This window comes from Cornus florida, unplaced genomic scaffold (genome assembly GCF_030987335.1).
Source record: "Cornus florida cultivar Cherokee Brave unplaced genomic scaffold, ASM3098733v1 CherokeeBrave_3.0.0_Hap2_Chr09, whole genome shotgun sequence".
NCBI lineage: Eukaryota > Viridiplantae > Streptophyta > Magnoliopsida > Cornales > Cornaceae > Cornus > Cornus florida.
The window spans coordinates 90,879,782-90,896,320 of NW_026775579.1; the positions used below are offsets into that span (position 1 = coordinate 90,879,782).

The 16,539-nt window shown below is 34.7% G+C and overlaps 4 protein-coding genes across 4 annotated transcripts; 3 read left to right on the plus strand and 1 right to left on the minus strand.

The window, feature by feature from the left end:
• Positions 1–1,709: 1,709 nt before the first annotated feature.
• Positions 1,710–6,668, plus strand: LOC132275114 (uncharacterized). The gene is made up of 6 exons (XM_059776513.1): positions 1,710–1,855; positions 2,191–2,296; positions 3,885–3,929; positions 4,664–4,772; positions 5,674–5,917; positions 6,296–6,668. Exons 1-6 carry the CDS (start codon positions 1,808–1,810, stop codon positions 6,485–6,487), a joined length of 744 nt encoding a protein of 247 aa, XP_059632496.1. The 5' UTR covers positions 1,710–1,807; the 3' UTR covers positions 6,488–6,668.
• Positions 6,669–7,587: 919 nt separating this feature from the next.
• LOC132275115 (uncharacterized) lies at positions 7,588–8,598 on the plus strand. Its single transcript, XM_059776514.1, has one exon. The coding sequence runs from the start codon at positions 7,857–7,859 to the stop codon at positions 8,463–8,465; it is 609 nt and encodes a 202-aa protein (XP_059632497.1). The 5' UTR covers positions 7,588–7,856; the 3' UTR covers positions 8,466–8,598.
• A 2,600-nt stretch (positions 8,599–11,198) lies between these two features.
• On the minus strand, positions 11,199–12,046 carry LOC132273138 (uncharacterized). The gene is made up of 3 exons (XM_059774163.1): positions 11,803–12,046; positions 11,587–11,678; positions 11,199–11,380 (listed from the first exon to the last, which is right to left on the minus strand). Exons 1-3 carry the CDS (start codon positions 12,044–12,046, stop codon positions 11,327–11,329), a joined length of 390 nt encoding a protein of 129 aa, XP_059630146.1. The 3' UTR covers positions 11,199–11,326.
• Positions 12,047–14,641: 2,595 nt separating this feature from the next.
• LOC132273478 (transcription repressor OFP12) lies at positions 14,642–15,555 on the plus strand. Its single transcript, XM_059774437.1, has one exon. It carries the CDS (start codon positions 14,699–14,701, stop codon positions 15,344–15,346), a length of 648 nt encoding a protein of 215 aa, XP_059630420.1. The 5' UTR covers positions 14,642–14,698; the 3' UTR covers positions 15,347–15,555.
• Positions 15,556–16,539: the final 984 nt, after the last annotated feature.

Consider the following 16,539-nt stretch of genomic DNA (forward strand, 5'->3'; position numbering starts at 1 on the left):
TCTTTACACGCGTGGTTGTTTTGTGCCATCGACAATGAGTCTTTGCTTTCAATTAGAATGTACTTCATAGAGGTTAAATTCATAAATTTAAAATAACAATTATAAATATGTTATTAAAAAATAGAAATTATTAATTTAAATTAAATAATAAAGTCAATTTTATCATTTCATCACGAAAATGAATTAACTTGATTACTTTTATTAGTTCGGACTTTGGACTATTTTATAATTTTGGATAAATTGCAGTGACACTCCCCGAAGTTTGTCTAAAAGACAGGTAGATACAACTTAGGTCATTTTTGGACAATGACACTTCCCGGGTTTGCAAACTTGAACAATGACACCCCATGCTATAAAAAAGGAGTCAAACACATCCTTAATTGACATAAAATGTCTAATATGCCCTAAGATATATTTTAATTCTCTCATAAAATGACCAAACTACCCTCTCCTTATCTTTCTCTTTTCAATCCTATTTTTGCCAAACACATATTCTCGTTTCTCTCTTCCAGCCCTCTCATCTAGGTGGTAGCTGCGAAAGTTGTAGGTGAAGATGTGGTAGTCGGGTGGTGGTAGCAAAGGTCGTGGGTGCAGATGCGGTGGTCGGGTGGTGGCGGCAATGGTCGTGGGTGCAGATGCGGTGGTCGGGTGGTGGCGGCAAAGGTTGTGGCTAAAATAGGTTCGCCGAAGTCAGGTTGTGGGTGAAATGGGTTTGCCAAAGTCAATTTTTGGACAGTAACACCCCCACCCTATGTCCATGTAATTATCCTACATCCGTTAAATTATATAGGGTAAATTAAACATCCTATCTTTTTGTAGTTAAATTATATAGGGTCTTTAAATCATGTAAGGTTTGACATTAAATTATATATGGTAAATTATATAGCAATAATAGCTACTGCCGCCACCATCTTGATGAGAGGGTTGAAAGAGAGAGACAAGAATATGTGTTTTTGCCAAACAATTGATTGATTTAAATATAAATATATCTTTTTAATGAGCTGCTGAAGTACTGACCTCTCCTTACTGAAGAGAAGATTAGTGTCTCTATTGTATCTGGCTCTTGATCTGCTCCCATGTCAAACTCGTATCATTGTAGCCTTTGAATTGAAGTTGCAATAGTGTGTCAACACACATGACACAGTTACATAATGGCCGTTTAGATTTTAAATATATGAGAGATAAAAATTAAGATTGTTTTATTTTCTTTTAATATATTTTAAATTTAAAAAATAACTTGTGCCATTTTGATTAATTGCTCATCTACAAGTGAAGGAATCATGCACACAACATCTACACAACAAAAGATAAGTTGTTTATAAGTGGTAATTTAAAAACCATCCTATCTTTTTGCAGTTAAATTATATAGGGTAAATTAAATAATGCAAGGTTTGACATTAATCCAGCAAAAAGGTTTGACGTTAAATTATATAGGATAAATTATATGGCAATAATAGCCACTACCACCTAGATGAGAGGGTTGAAAGAGAAAAAAGAGAATTTGTATTTGGCAAAAAATAAATAAAAATTTAATAAAACTTAAACTCTTTTATAATCTCTCATTATCAAAGAAACTCTATGCCACTGAATAGATTTTATCGGATAATAGGTGTGTGTTTTTTAAATTTTATTTTTACTTTAAAAATAATTAATAATAATATCATTAGTGTATCACCGTATGGGGGAGCTTACACGTACCACAAACGGGCATTTGTTTTTCTCTCTGTTTTAAAGAATTATTCAGTCTACAGATATATACAAGAGGGGGTTGTTGAAGCCCTAAAACCTGCAATCTGAGTGGGACAAAATGGGAGAGGCTCTATTCGAACTTGAACAAATTCTTCGATCTAAACAGGTATTTCTAGGGTTTTTCCTTCATTTTCACGTCCATTTGATTGGTAAAACAAAGTCTTGGTACCACCTGGTGATGACAATGCCCTACTTCTTCTGTCCCAGACCCAAAATTTCTTATTTTTTCTTCGTTTTCTTGTCACTATTTTCCGAGAAAATAAGCATGTAAACTATTCCTACTGGAGCTGCATTTCTGAATTATTAATTTTTATATTGTGGATTTTATTGGGTTTGATCATTATCGGTTGCTTTGCTAGCTAATATGCAAATTTTGAAGCGTTTAAAACTACAATCTTTAAGAGAAGTGTGTGTGTGTTTTGACTGTGATTAACTGGGCAGGGGAATTTGACTAGTCAAGAATCAATTGTGCTTATGACTTGCAAAGCAAATGCCCTCAAGGATTTTACCATTGGGGCTGGTGCTGGTGCCGGTATAGTGTGGCTAGGTACTCTCCTACACTGCAATTCTGAATCTAAACCCTGTTTGAATTTTTATCTGCAGATTTTACTAGTGTGTTTTACATGATTATACCCTTGTCATTATACAGACCCAAAAAGAGGATCTTAAAAATTAATAATAATAAAAAATATAAAAAAAAAAAATGAAGTGTTATGTCTATCTATCAGGGTTTGCCTGAGTAAGTGACATACACATGTTTGGGTAGTTGGGTGTTGCTTTGTTTTTCTCATCTAGTTTTATTTATGTTTTCATGGGTTAAAACTTGCCTATCATTGTGATTCATATCATTAGTAGAACCATGGAATTATTCTCATATCTTTTTTTTCAATGTTTCTCTTATGTTGTAAGAACTATGGGTTTAATTTATATACTTGGAGGCCTTATTGAAGAATTTTGTTTTTGTTCCCTTCATATTTGGTTGCATATGCTTATTTTCGAAGCCCTCATTCTATGTTTGGATAATCATGAGGGAAAGGAAAGGACATGAAAGGATAGCATTAGTTAGGTGAAAAAATGAAAAAGAGAGAATTGTGTGACCTCTTCCATTTTTGGAAAACTAGGGAGATAAAAAAGGAAAATGAATATGATAACCATTCCTCTTCTTCTGTTAAGGTGGACTGAAAGGATATGGGTGCAGAAGAGGTAAAATATCAAATCACTTATAACTAAATTAGGTGCAAATGAGTTAATCACTATCTCCTTGTCCTTCCTCTCTGTTGCCTTTCACTTTTGGACGAAAAAGAAAAGAGGTGTCATGAGGATTAAAGGCACCCTCCATTTCTCTCATTTTCTTTTCCTTTGCTCCTTGAGCCCTCCGTTTTCCTTTCCTTCTCTTTCCCCCAAATCCCTTTGTCCAAATAAATTCTTCCACACCCCCCCCCCCCCCCCCCCCCCCCCCCCAGGGCAAGATTTTAATGGGCTTAGTTGGTCTTTGTTGCCTGAAATTCTCCAGATGCAACAAAATCTATTCTATCAATAATGTTTCTATTATTTTGTTTTTCTTTCACGTTATTGTTAAATTAGGAAAAATACACTCAGGATTGCTTAGTTCTTGTACTTCAGTATGCATATTTAGGTATATATGCTTGGATTAAATTTCCTTTGCCAAATGTGTATGCTTGATTAGTAGAGTTTATGTGTGCAGTAAGCCAGTAATTACCAGACAGTTTGTGGTACCACGGGTGTTAGAGGAAATGCAGTTTCTTTGGGTTCCTTAAAGTTGTAGCAATGAATATGTTTGTCCTTACAACTTATTGGTTTGTTAATCGGCCTTTCATAGACATTCATATCTAACAAGCTTCTGAAGATGAATATGCATTTTAGAGGGTCCAAGTGTCATGTATCTAGCACAGATCATAAATTTAGAAGAGTCCTTAAAACATAGATTAGAAGTCACTGGCAATGTTATATATTTTATTAGAGGTTATTGTTGATCGGTTCCCCCAAAGTTATTATAAGTTTATGGTATATAATGTCTGTCGTCATTCTTCTTCTTCCTGGCTGCACTACAGAGGTTTAGTGATTCACTTCTATTTTTTATTTTTATTTTTTAATATCAATTTATTTTTTGGCAGCAACCCGAAGGCTAAGTAATTTACTTCGGATCAACCTTTCAGGAGGTAACAGATGCTCTCTCTCTCTCATAAAATGAAACTTGCAATGTTTCTTCTTCTTTCCCCGAAGTTTACAACATTACTTTATTTGGTAGGTAAATGTTGCCACATTATACAATTGGATCTTACTATTCAATTTAAACTCTTTTCTTTATTCTGGAATCATACAAGCATTTCAGCAGATGCTAAAATTCTAAAAAAAAATTGCTTTCTTTTGGACATATGAAACTAAATGACATTCTGATAGACAACCATGAGTTGGAGTAAGTGGTAAGTTTGTAAATCTGATTATCAAAAATACATAAGATACGTGTGCCAGCTGAATACATATAGAGACATTATTCGAAACAGTAATTGCAAAACTCTGCTCATTTTGAGAATTCCCGTAAGTGGAGGACATTAAACCATGCATTGTAACTATATATTGGAGTCTTGATGCAACAGTTATCTGTCAAAGAAAAGGTTTTGGTGGTACAATGTCTATGATAAATTTACTATAGAACTTTTAATATTGTAGGGGCCATCATTGATGGATCTCTCACTACTGTTCTTCATGGTCATATATATATATAGATCTCTCACTACTGTTCTTCATGGTCATATATATAGATCTCTCACTAGTGTTCTTCATGGTCATATATATATAATTCTACATTGTTAGTAAGGATCGTTATTGCAAATACCAGAACTGTTATTTTTTTTTTTTTTTGGCACAATTCACTATGTCCGCCTGTTTTCAGGAGCTGCTGCATTTTCTGGATTGTGGAGATTCGGTAAGTCGCTAGATTCATGCGTTGAGCATATCCTTGCCCTGGATGGAAGCCAGATGCAAAAGGAGTTAGCAAATATGTAAATTCTCTATTCCACCTGCTATCCTGCCATGATAATTTCCAATTTATGCAAATTACTGTAGATGGTTGAGGCCTTTGCGAATAGAAGTTCATCAATGCCTCATCTAAACCCAGAAATTACATTATTAGGATGAAGCGATGGACTGTAGGGCTCAGAGCTACTGTTCAAACACCGAGTACTCATAGGAAATCCATGTTTTGCTGATTTTCTAAAGATTTTCTTTAAGCCCATCAACCCTTCAATTCAGTAAGCATCAACAGTGTAGAACATTACTTGAAAGCAATCACTGTCTCCTTAGTTGATTAAGCTTCTACCAGTAAAATGAAAAGGTTAAACGATATGAGGTTAATGAAACAGCTAGTTGGATCATTGCTCAAAAATGACATTTGGGTCAACACTTAACAGAATGAGCAAAATAGGGATTGAGAAGTGAAGAAATTATAAGAGCGAGTTTAATTATTGTGGTGAAGTTGTTGCACTGATTGTAAGAGAATGGGAAAAGATTTGAATCCCCCACCTGTTGTACCTTATGCTTAATGCTTGGCAAATAAATTCAATAAATTTGCTTTGGTCATTCACCTACAGTCTTGTGTAACTAAAGATAAACAATTGGTGACAATATTACAAATTTTGTGTTCACTGCAGTTTACATTTTTCCCAGTGTTCTAAAACTCAGGGCAATTTGGACCACTCAGTTCAGTCGCAATGGTTGCACCCGAGTCAAACCTGATCTCTTACATTGGTTGATATCGAACTGAGTGATACTCAGTCAATTTTTTACTAGCCAGAAAATAATTTTTTCCTGACTGTTTTCTCTTCCATTTCATTGTTGGTGTCTCTGTTAGCATAAAATGTGTATTTTTAGTTGATCAAGTGAGGCAGTATTTTCACATTTCAGAATACTGAAAAAGTATCGGAATGATCCACGGACCATGCAGCTTGTCTCCAAGCATTTCTATTCAGAGAAGGTTTTCGATGATTCATCCTCAGATCAGCCAAAACTAAGATGGCGTTATCGGAATTTTTTTGGTGATAATGTTGTTCATTCTCAGCAGACACATGACGATGACTCTTACAATGACAAGACTGATTCAGTGAAGAATGATGTGGAGAAGACCAGTTTGGAGCACAAGCAACATCTTGTAAGTGTACCTGCCTACCTTTTTCATCCCATCAAACCTTATTTCAGTGCTCTTCTGTTGATAATTTTTGGAATCGCTGGGAAATTAAACAAAATATGATTTGTTAATTAAATAACTCGTTTCTGGGACTGTATGTTTGTCACCGATGGGGGATTTAATTGTATGGGATCACATCTTGGCAAAATGGTATGATTTAATATATTTTACCGTTGTTTTGATGACTACTTATTAACCCATTTTTGAAATACAACTCTAAATGGTTTTTTGTGACTATTGTTATAAATTTTGTACTTTGAAATGTTACGGAAGAGTTAATGAATGATTTCATTTCTCTCTGCTTCATATGTTTCCTCTATTTTAACCATCTATTTTTTGCAGACGAATCAAAGCGTGGATGCAATGGCAAACCCTTTTGACTGTGTTTTAGGTCTCCCGGGAAGGGTTGAGGAGATTCCTCACGCTACTACCTCCACTGCGTCTCCCAAAAGACATGGCCGCAGCCACAAAAAGGCCCACCGTAGACGTCGAATGCGCCATCAGGAAGTTTCTTCAGATTCTGAACATGCTTAGGCTTATAAATTGACTGATTATGGCGAATTTTTAGTTTGACATTTGGGAGGTGGAGAACTATCTTCAAGGATTTGTATACTTCCAGTTACATTAACATTAATTATGCCATTTTTAAAAAAAATTTCTTATTTGTAAATTATGTTTCCTTTTAATGATATAAATGTCGATCAGAGTACACCGACTGAAGTTGCAGCTGAGAGAATGTGGAATGTGTAGAAAATTGTCGTGTGAAAGTTCCACATTCCTGATAAATTACCCTCACAAATGTGGATGCTGGACATTGATTTTAAAACAAAAAAGTGTAGCTTTTTATTTGTTTATTCAATACTACCTCCGTCCAAAAAATAGTGTCATGTTTAGGAACCGTATCAGTTTAATTTGTGAGAGTCACGATTTTTTAAAAGTGACACTTTTTGTGGACGGAAGAAGTAACATTCTTGAATAGCATATAATATACAGTAGTAGTGACAAGTTTTATAATTTTATATATATATATAGATATATATATATATTTTAAAACTATAAAGTAATAATATATGACTTATAAAATAAATAAAAAAGGACAAATGACTTGGCAATAAAAACTACAAGAAGGTAGGGATTTATAGGTAAGATGAAGGCTGGCTAATAATAATGACGATGTTTTTCAAATAAATTCAAATTTAAATGTTTAAAGATGGTATATTCTCTTTAGTGGTAAGTTGAGGTATATGGCGAGCATAATTGTTCTTAGGCTGTGTTTGGAGAATAGATTCAATATCTTGGAATTAAATTGAATAAACATTGACAATTCTAACTGTGAGATGCCAATTTTACACTTCCAAACATCACTTTAATTTTATTTATTACCAGATTATGTTTGCACAATCTATCCTTACATTTATCAATAAAATAAAGAAAGAGATCATGACTAAGCAAACACTAATACCTTATTATTTTACTTTTTATGAAGAGGGATAGTACATTATTAATGCCAGTTAAATCAATCAAGACACCATCATTTTCGTCCAATAAAAAGGAATGATGATGGTGTTTATGAGGGTAATAATGATAATTATTTCTGTTTTTATAAGTTGTAAATAACTAAATATTCACCCATGCTCAAAATTAAACTCAAAAACAAAACAAATCCTTTTTCTTTTTTTTTTTCTTTTTTTTATCCTCACTCTCTCTACCCAAAAATAGAAAAATACAGTAGAATGTAGATTTCATCAACAGCTTCTGTGTGCCTCAATCTCTATTCTCTCTCATAACCATTTACAGACTACTCACAGAGGATCATTTATATATATATATATATATATATATAAGGATTAGGGTTCGTACATCTTGAATAGCAAGATTTCATTCAATGTCAATTATTCAATAGATGATTCCACCTTTTTCCATTTCCGACCTTATTAAGGTTTCGATTCTCTTATCTTTGATATTATTCGGATTCCAATCCATTCAACCCACAAAAACCATGAAGGTACATCCATTGACCACGAAGCGAAACATCCAAATCCTATACAGCGTCGATTCTCAGACCATCCCTGCGACGACGACATCGCAGACCTACATGGACGGCGGTGCCCAGAAGAAGCTCCGGCGTCTACCCCACATCTTTAGCAAAGTCCTCGAGCTCCCGTTCGGCTCGGACGCCGACGTCAACGTCGAAGAGCGCTCCGACTGCTTGCGCTTCGTCGCCCAAACCGACGACGCCTTTGGCGACGGCGTGAGGGCCCACGCCGTCGAAATTCACCCCGGCGTGACCAAGATTGTGGTCAGAGGTGGTGGCAACGGGGTCGAATTGTTGTTGGATGAGCTGGTGGTGGATGCGTGGAGGTATCGGCTTCCGGCGTCCGCGAGGCCGGAGTTGGCCAGCGCGGTCAGTGCCAACGGCGAGCTCGTCGTGACGGTGCCCAAGGACGGAAGGGAAATTGGAGACGGAGGAGAGGGTTGGGGAGGATTGGGCCGGCTCGTCCTTGTACAGTAATCATCATATTTAACTTCCTTTTTTATTGCCTGATATGTGGTTTTTTTATATTTTGCATTTTTATGTTTTTGAACTCTGTTTTATTGAAACGCTTGAATTGGTTTCTAATGCTTTTCTTGTGTTTAGTTATCTATAGATGTTTAATGCCTTTCAAAAGTGATATTTTTCTGTTTTATTAATTGATATTTGATTGCAACGAATATGGTATTTCTGTTTAGAGTAATTGTATAGTTCTTCTTCATTTCTTAGAAGATTTATATTTAGTCTTCTATTGGAGAGTAAATTGATCCAATTTGGTGTTTGAGGGCTTTTTGTGCTTTGTTGTTTTCTTTTATCTCATTTCTTCAAAAGTTAGTTAAGTATACTTTCATTGCTCAGGAGGAGATTGAGGGAAATATTGAAATTTTGAGTTATCAATTTTTAGGACCCTATGTATTAAAAACATAAAAGAAAAGAAAATTTATTTCCTTCTATTTTATCTTCAGCAAAATTAAGTTCTAGGTGCTTTTTGAATGGAGTTGATGCTTTTTGATGGTGATGCACTGATGGTTCATCAATATTCAGAAGAAAAAAAAAATGGATTTCTTTGCACACCCTTATATTTTCTCTAGGAATTTCTCCTCAGTGATTAATTTGCTGAAGGTTAAAAAAAATAAATAAAAAAAAGGTATTTTCTTTTCTTTATTTTCTGCTATTTTATTTTCAGCAAAACGAAGTTCTAGGATTTTTTCGAATGTTTCACTGCCATCATCGCAACTCCATTGGCTTTAAATTGATGCTTTAATTTCGATTAAAACTGAAGTTGATGCTTTTCTTTGGTGATGGTTCATCAATATTGCAATGGATTTCTTTGAACACCCTTATATTTACAATCAGAATTTCTTGGCAGTGATTAATTTGTTGATTTGGTTTGCAACCTACATCAACCTTTGGTCTATGTTTTTTCCTTTTTCCCGACCTAGAAGCTTTGTTTAGGAACTCTGGCCTAAAGTATAAGTTGATATTTGAATACCAAGTATTTGTTCTTCTAACACTCCTTATTTAAGAAATATAAATTGATATATACTATCTTATTTAAGAAACATAAATTGATATATGTTTGGAACCAATGAACCATATAGTACAAACAACATTATGGAATACCAGTGGAGCAAAGTATAGTGCAAATATCATTGGCCGTCTTATTGACCTTTGAAATGTTTCTCTTTGCTATTGATTCAAAGCTTTCCTCTAGCATATTCTGTGCTTCCTTTATTTTTTATACAAATGGTATTTTTGTTCAGATTCTTTTAATACTCAACCCCAGATATACTAGTTGGTGCTTAGAGTACATATAATAGGTTTGCTTTAAGCTCCACACATGATTCTTGTTAGTGCTGCTCCCACCATCTGAAAGTAGTTACATCGTACTAATGATATATATATATTTTTTTTTCTATTTTAAATTATTGAGATTGTTCTATTTACTACCAGGAATAGCACTTTCGAGAGTAGAATGTTGTACACTGTACAGTGGAAAAAATTGGTGGAAGAGGTTTAATTAATGAGACGAGCTATATTTCATGAGCTGAACTTCAAAATTAGATAGATGGATTCTATCAATCTTGTGTAAGAGTTCAAGAATGGGTAGAGTCCAGTAATTTGTTGGTTAAGTTCCTAACAATCTCATAAAAAGCACCACCAGACTCATTGGAAGTAAAAAATGAGATCAGCCAAAAGAGTAATTTAAAGATGCCACATTCCCTACACTATATTTTAATTTCCATTCTTTTAACCTTTTTACTGCTCATATATATATATATATATATATATATATAAATCTAGCATGATCCAGGATTCATTACTTCCACACCATCCTTGATTTCACATCTTATGGCATTACCTTGCATACAGCTTAATACATGTTAAGACGCCATTAATGAACTTTCTTCCACGAAATAAAGTCCGCCGCATGGTCTCTGCATTTTTTTTTTTTTTTTTTTATAATGCTGAAACTGTTGCTTGCGTTCTAGTCCAATGGCATCCAGTTTGAATTTTCTTGAATCAAGGTGATCAATGAATCATCTGCATGAAGAGTTGGGATTCTTAAGTGGCATGACTTGAAACTTCATCTCATCAACAGCATACTATTACATGGAGTTTGCAGTGTTAAATTGAAGTGAGTTTTATGAATTCTCTGTTTCACATTCTTCTTTTCATTTCAAGATTTTCTTGAATTCATATTGTCTGCATTACGACATTCACAACTTACCGTGAGACTAGGGAACTATCATCAAATCATCTGAGATACTTACAATGATAGGATCTCTTTTAGTTAATATTTTGATTGGGTTGATCTTGTTTTCATCTTCGGACAAGTCTCTGAAAGCTCTGAGTTTTAGTTTTATAAAAGTCTGAAACAAGAAAATGAAAATTTTCTTCTGGAGTCTTTTGCATCATGCAATCTCAATTTCTTGTCAACTAGAGATGAGCATAAAGAACATTCATGCAGTTTCCGTTCTCTTCCTTTTCTTTATGCGACTGTTTACAACTAATCGAAGGTAGATGCAAGGACCAACATCTATCTCATATTTAGATTGACACTAAAAATTCATGCAATTTCTGAATTCACACTGTAGTGAGTATCACATTAATTACTAGGGTAGATGGTTGATGAAACAGAAGAAGGCATGATGTGTTCATGATGCACAACATGTTGATATGTTGAGAGTGTTCCTTCTCTGTGTCTCCGATTATCGTTAGTCTGCCAATATATTAAGTGTGAGATCTAGGGCCAGAGGCTTGAACTGTCGTTAACCGGTCAACTATGAGCATAAGCTTCTGCACCATGGACTCAAATTTCCGTTACATTCTTTTGCTGGTTAATGATTTCCTCGCAAGTATTCTTCATGCATTATCATCAATTGCTCTGCTACCTGCTTATGTAACAAGAATGGTTCAGAGTTACTATTGCTGAGTTTTCATTTTACCCCTAAGAAAAATTAGGATGATCATTTTGTTTCTTATGTCTAATATGTGATTATAAGAAGCATATGTTACTAAGCTGCTAGTAATATGGATTAAAATCCTAAATTTAAGAAATAACGAGTCTTTACGAAAATGGGTACGAGAGAAAACATACTTCCTCTATGCTGCCATCCTCAATATCTGTTTTGAAAGTGAATAGCAACTTCTCATGCAGCAGACTCTCTAAATCTTCCATAGAGACCGGTGCTATATATAAATCACAAGAAGATCATATATACACACATACCATTGGTGAAAATTCTTAAACAATATTATTGTCTCATTAATTTAAAAATTATTTTAAATAATTAAATTTATGAGGAGGGATTACTCTTGGATTGAGAAAACCAAGTGAGGATATCGGCGGCAAGTTGGTGGGATTTGTGGAGGGAATCGGAGCCGCCCCACTGGTTTTGAACAGCCATTTGAAGGGCATTCCATTGAGAGAGCAGTCCTGAGATTCCCTCTCGGAGACGACAACACAACACTTCCTCTGTCTTTGCCTCTGCCTCATGCTTGTTCCGACCACCAGATGGTGGTATTAGCACGCTGTTTATATTCACTGAATATTCCATTATAACATATATATATATATATATAGTCTTTCAGACCCCTCTCTCTGAATCAGGCCCTCCCAGTTAGGGAGAGAAACGGATAGCCGAGAGAGGGAGAGAGAGAGGGAGAACAGTTGATCAGTTTTGAAGATGAAAACCAATTGGGACAATTGGCGCGAAAACTGGGGATCTACAAAGAGAGAGACCCGGCTTGGTTTGAACGTTAATAAGCCCACACAAAGTTCACAAACCTTTAATTTTAATTTATTACAACTTTAGAGGTTGGGAGTTCGAATCTCCAATGAGTCAACTCATAACAACGTGTCTATCTTTGAAACAAATAAAAATAAATTAAAAAGAACTTATACAAACCTAATCGATTTATTAATGTCTAGCTAGAAATCCACAGGAAGCAAGCACCATAAATTATTATAGTTTAATCAGTTAATTTCTATCATTATGTTTAGAATTTCACTCAATTTTTAGCAGGTTAATGAACGTATAGCCTTACCAATGTAATATGATGTTAATTTCAGAATTAATCCAACACAAAAAAAACCATAGTTTTAACCGTTGAAACATCATCCCAGTTGATGAGAAATACAATTCACATGATGTCTGATAAAAACAAAATACAAGCGATCATAAGAACAGTGGACCAAATTAAGATCCACCCAATTGTAGATAGGCAAAAGCCAAAAACATTAATGGGTCCTACAAATTGTGAGTTCAATACGGTTGTCTATACTTGCATGATTGTGATTGATATGTAAAAGCTAAGTCATGGTTTTTAACCCTATTATATAGAACATGCTTGAAATAAAGTTAAGAGTCAGAAGAAGCTAGCTAGGTCATCTGTTTGGTTCTTGGAAGAGGAAGGACAGTTCCCTCGTGAGCCACTGTTGTGTGAAGGTGACTTGCAACCACTGTAGCAGCTAAAGCGTTTATGATTGTTCTTCTCTATCTCTACAGTTGCATAGATATAGTACTATGTATATATATCTACGCAACTGTATAATATATATACAGTTTAATAAACAAACTGTGTGTAATTGTGTATATACTATATACATATGTATGTTCAACAGTGATACATTCTTTTTCTGTATGTCTGTATATAATAAAGAGAGGATGCTTTTGGTTCACCCATATGGCAGAATTAGTACACCTGATAGTTACAACTCTTTCTAAATTCTTTAACGGTGAGAGTCTCCGATGAGACAGGCCAATTTTTTGGTTGGATTTAATTATATATATATATATATATATATAGTGGATTTGATATAGATGGACACATTTCATTTATCAAAATGATATTTATATTAAAATATTGGCGTGGTTTAGGACAAGAAAACTCAGCATAGAAATAACTGAAGTTGAAATTTCTCATTAAAATCTGAATTTCTCTCATTTATACATATAAAAACGAAAACAAAAATAAAAATGAAAGACATAGTGTGATTACATAAATGCCTGTCAATTATCCTCGATTGGCTAATTAGACTAAAACATTTCAATTAACTTTAATTAATCCAATAGTGATTTTTTTCTTTCTTTCTATATGTCAATTAGTGAATGTACATAACTAAATGATAAAAATGTCTCAATATGAAAAAATAGGGGCGTGATAAAATAGGGCTTTTGATTTAATTGATGGTTTGAGTTGGGATTCCGGTTTAGACCCTACTTTAGACCATTAGAATTCGTCTAACAAGTATACTTAATTATTTCATTTTGATGAATAAATTTAACAAGTTGGTCTAAATATCAGATATTCTTTAGAGATATGTATAGTTGCTCTTTATTTACTTATTGACTTATTGCACTTTTCCATATATACCTGGTCACAAAATCAGCGACGAGGCCAATGAAGGCATGGGGGGCACGTGGCTCCGGTCCACTCTACAATATATGTGGTAGTTTTTTTATTTTTTCCATATATATAAAATATTTATACATTGCCCCAAAATTCTGTAGTTTCTAAAATTATTTCTTTATTTCTCTTTTAAACTTCAAATTCCTTAAATTTCTTTTTAAAAAAAAGTCAAATTTTTGTTTCTCAACTAAAACTCTGAATTTTTTCGTTTTAAAACTCTCTCATTTTTCTTTTTTCTTTTTTCTTTTTTCCTTTCTCTACTTCTACTTTTTATTTTTTAAATTCTTCTTTTTAAAAGTACATATTTATATAATTTTCACATTAATATGAAAGAATTTAGTACTTCACTTCTCTCAACCATGAGTCATAAAAAGTCTTCTTTAACACTTTTGTGTCACTGCATGGCGCAACCTAAGTCATAAAAATCTCATGCAATTTTTTCAACAATTTTTTGGTGCATGTGAAACAGGATTAGATATGTTGGTGGTGAATTGTAACTTGCTCTAAAAATCAGACGTAAAAAATTATAAATAAATAAATAATAAAAATAACTCATTTCAATATCTTCTTCCTTCACGTTTCTATTTTTACATGCACAATCCAAAATGATAGCTTTTAAAATAAATACTAAACCAAACCATTAAAATATTACAATTGCATTTACACTGCCTCAGCATATATATATATATATATATATATATAGAGTCACGGTCCTCTCTTTTACCTTCCTACTACTCTAGTCCATAAAAACACATAAAAGAGCGCTCTCTCTCTCTTCTCTCTCTGCACAAAGGGAAATGTCCACCATCTTCTGGAAGAACATCTACCTTTGCTTCTCAAAGCTCAAATGTACACCAGAAGCTCTACCCCCACCCTCACCCTCAAAACAAGAAGATCATGACCGTCCATCACCCATCCATTTCACCACATCAACCCTAATCAAGAACTTCAATTCCCTCTATGATCTCACATCTGACTCCACCTCCAAGTCCCTCACCTCCTCCGCCGACGACTTCCTCTCCTCTTCCGACGACTCCGACACCGAATCCCCTCCTGACTTCGCCACCGTCTTCGCCTCCCAACGCTTCTTCTTCTCCTCCCCCGGCCGCTCCAAGTCCATCTTCGAGTCCCCGGACCAGTCCCCACCCGAAGAACAACATGACGCACTCGTCACCGGAGGCGTCGCCATTCAGACGTACTCGCCGGACCCATTTTCCGATTTCAGAAGATCAATGCAGGAGATGATCGAAGCACGCGAATTGTTCGACGTAAATGCCAATTGGGAATACCTCCATGAGCTTCTCTTATGTTACCTTACTTTAAACGCTGAACACACCCACAAGTTCATTATCGGCGCTTTCGCGGATCTCATCATCTCTCTTTTGTCGTCGACAGATAATGACAGTCGCCGGAAACCCAAAAGCTGCCATGGATGCTCTGTTTGAGAATCTTAAATCTTGTAATTTTTGAGTTTTTCATGGAATGGTAGTTTGTCTTTGCATTGTGAGAGAAAAGTGTTTCTTTCATGAAGACAAAAGAAAAATTGTATTGTAAGCACAAGCGTGGGATGTTAATGCCTCGGTGCATGTAGTTTTTCTAACGTGTTATGTGTAAAATGTGGTGTTAGTAAAGAATTATTTTCTTTGTTGGATTTTCTCGGGAAAATGATGTTTCGTGTTTTCGATGCTGTTTGGTTGATATATTAACAAATGTGAAATTAATTTTGGAGACAATCGGACAAGTTTTGGGTATTGAGTTTTAAATTGTTGGGTATTTTTGCTCCCATTATGAAGAGGAAGCACAAACACGTACTTGATCAGGAGGTCCCTATTGCCTAATGGTGGGTTAGGCGTAAGTCATGGATTGGAGTGTCCAATTAGTACGAGCCTATGTTGCTGCATCAGCAATTGAGGCTACTTTAATGTATCCGTCTGATCTTGTGGTGTCACCAAAATGAGCGCATCATAGTGGTCCAAGATCAGACTAACACTCCTGTAATATGTGTGGTTAAGATGTTAGTACACTATCCGAGGATCCACATTACTTACGTTTCAGTTGTCAAAATACCTCCAATTCTTAAGTGTGACATGGTTCGTCAATCTATACACCACATTAATTTACACTAATCGCAATCGATACTGTGACTACGAATCATGTAGATACTCTTCCCAATGTGTGTCTCTGAGTATATATATATATAGTGATTGATGGAAAAGTGAACCAAAATTGTATATCATATTTGGTTGATTGATTCAGCCTATAAATTCAATGTATCAGGTACACAAATTCTCTTGCACTAGAGGGACGACATAGATCAAGAGTTCAAGACCTACTACTAAATTAATCCATTGCAGCCGTCTTAGATAGACTACCAGTGCATGAGTATTGTGCACGAGAGAAGATTCTCTCTGGGTGTATTAATATATCAAGTACAATGTAATATTTGGTGACATGATTGATTCAATCCAAATATATATATATATTGTCATCTCAGTATAATTAATGAGATTTTGACACATTTAAATATTCAACAGGAAAGTGTTTATACTAGTATATCATTTCTTATATTATGATGTATTGAAACACAAGAAGAACAAAGAAAATGAAAGAATTTGCATTGAGAACAGCAGGTTTTGGA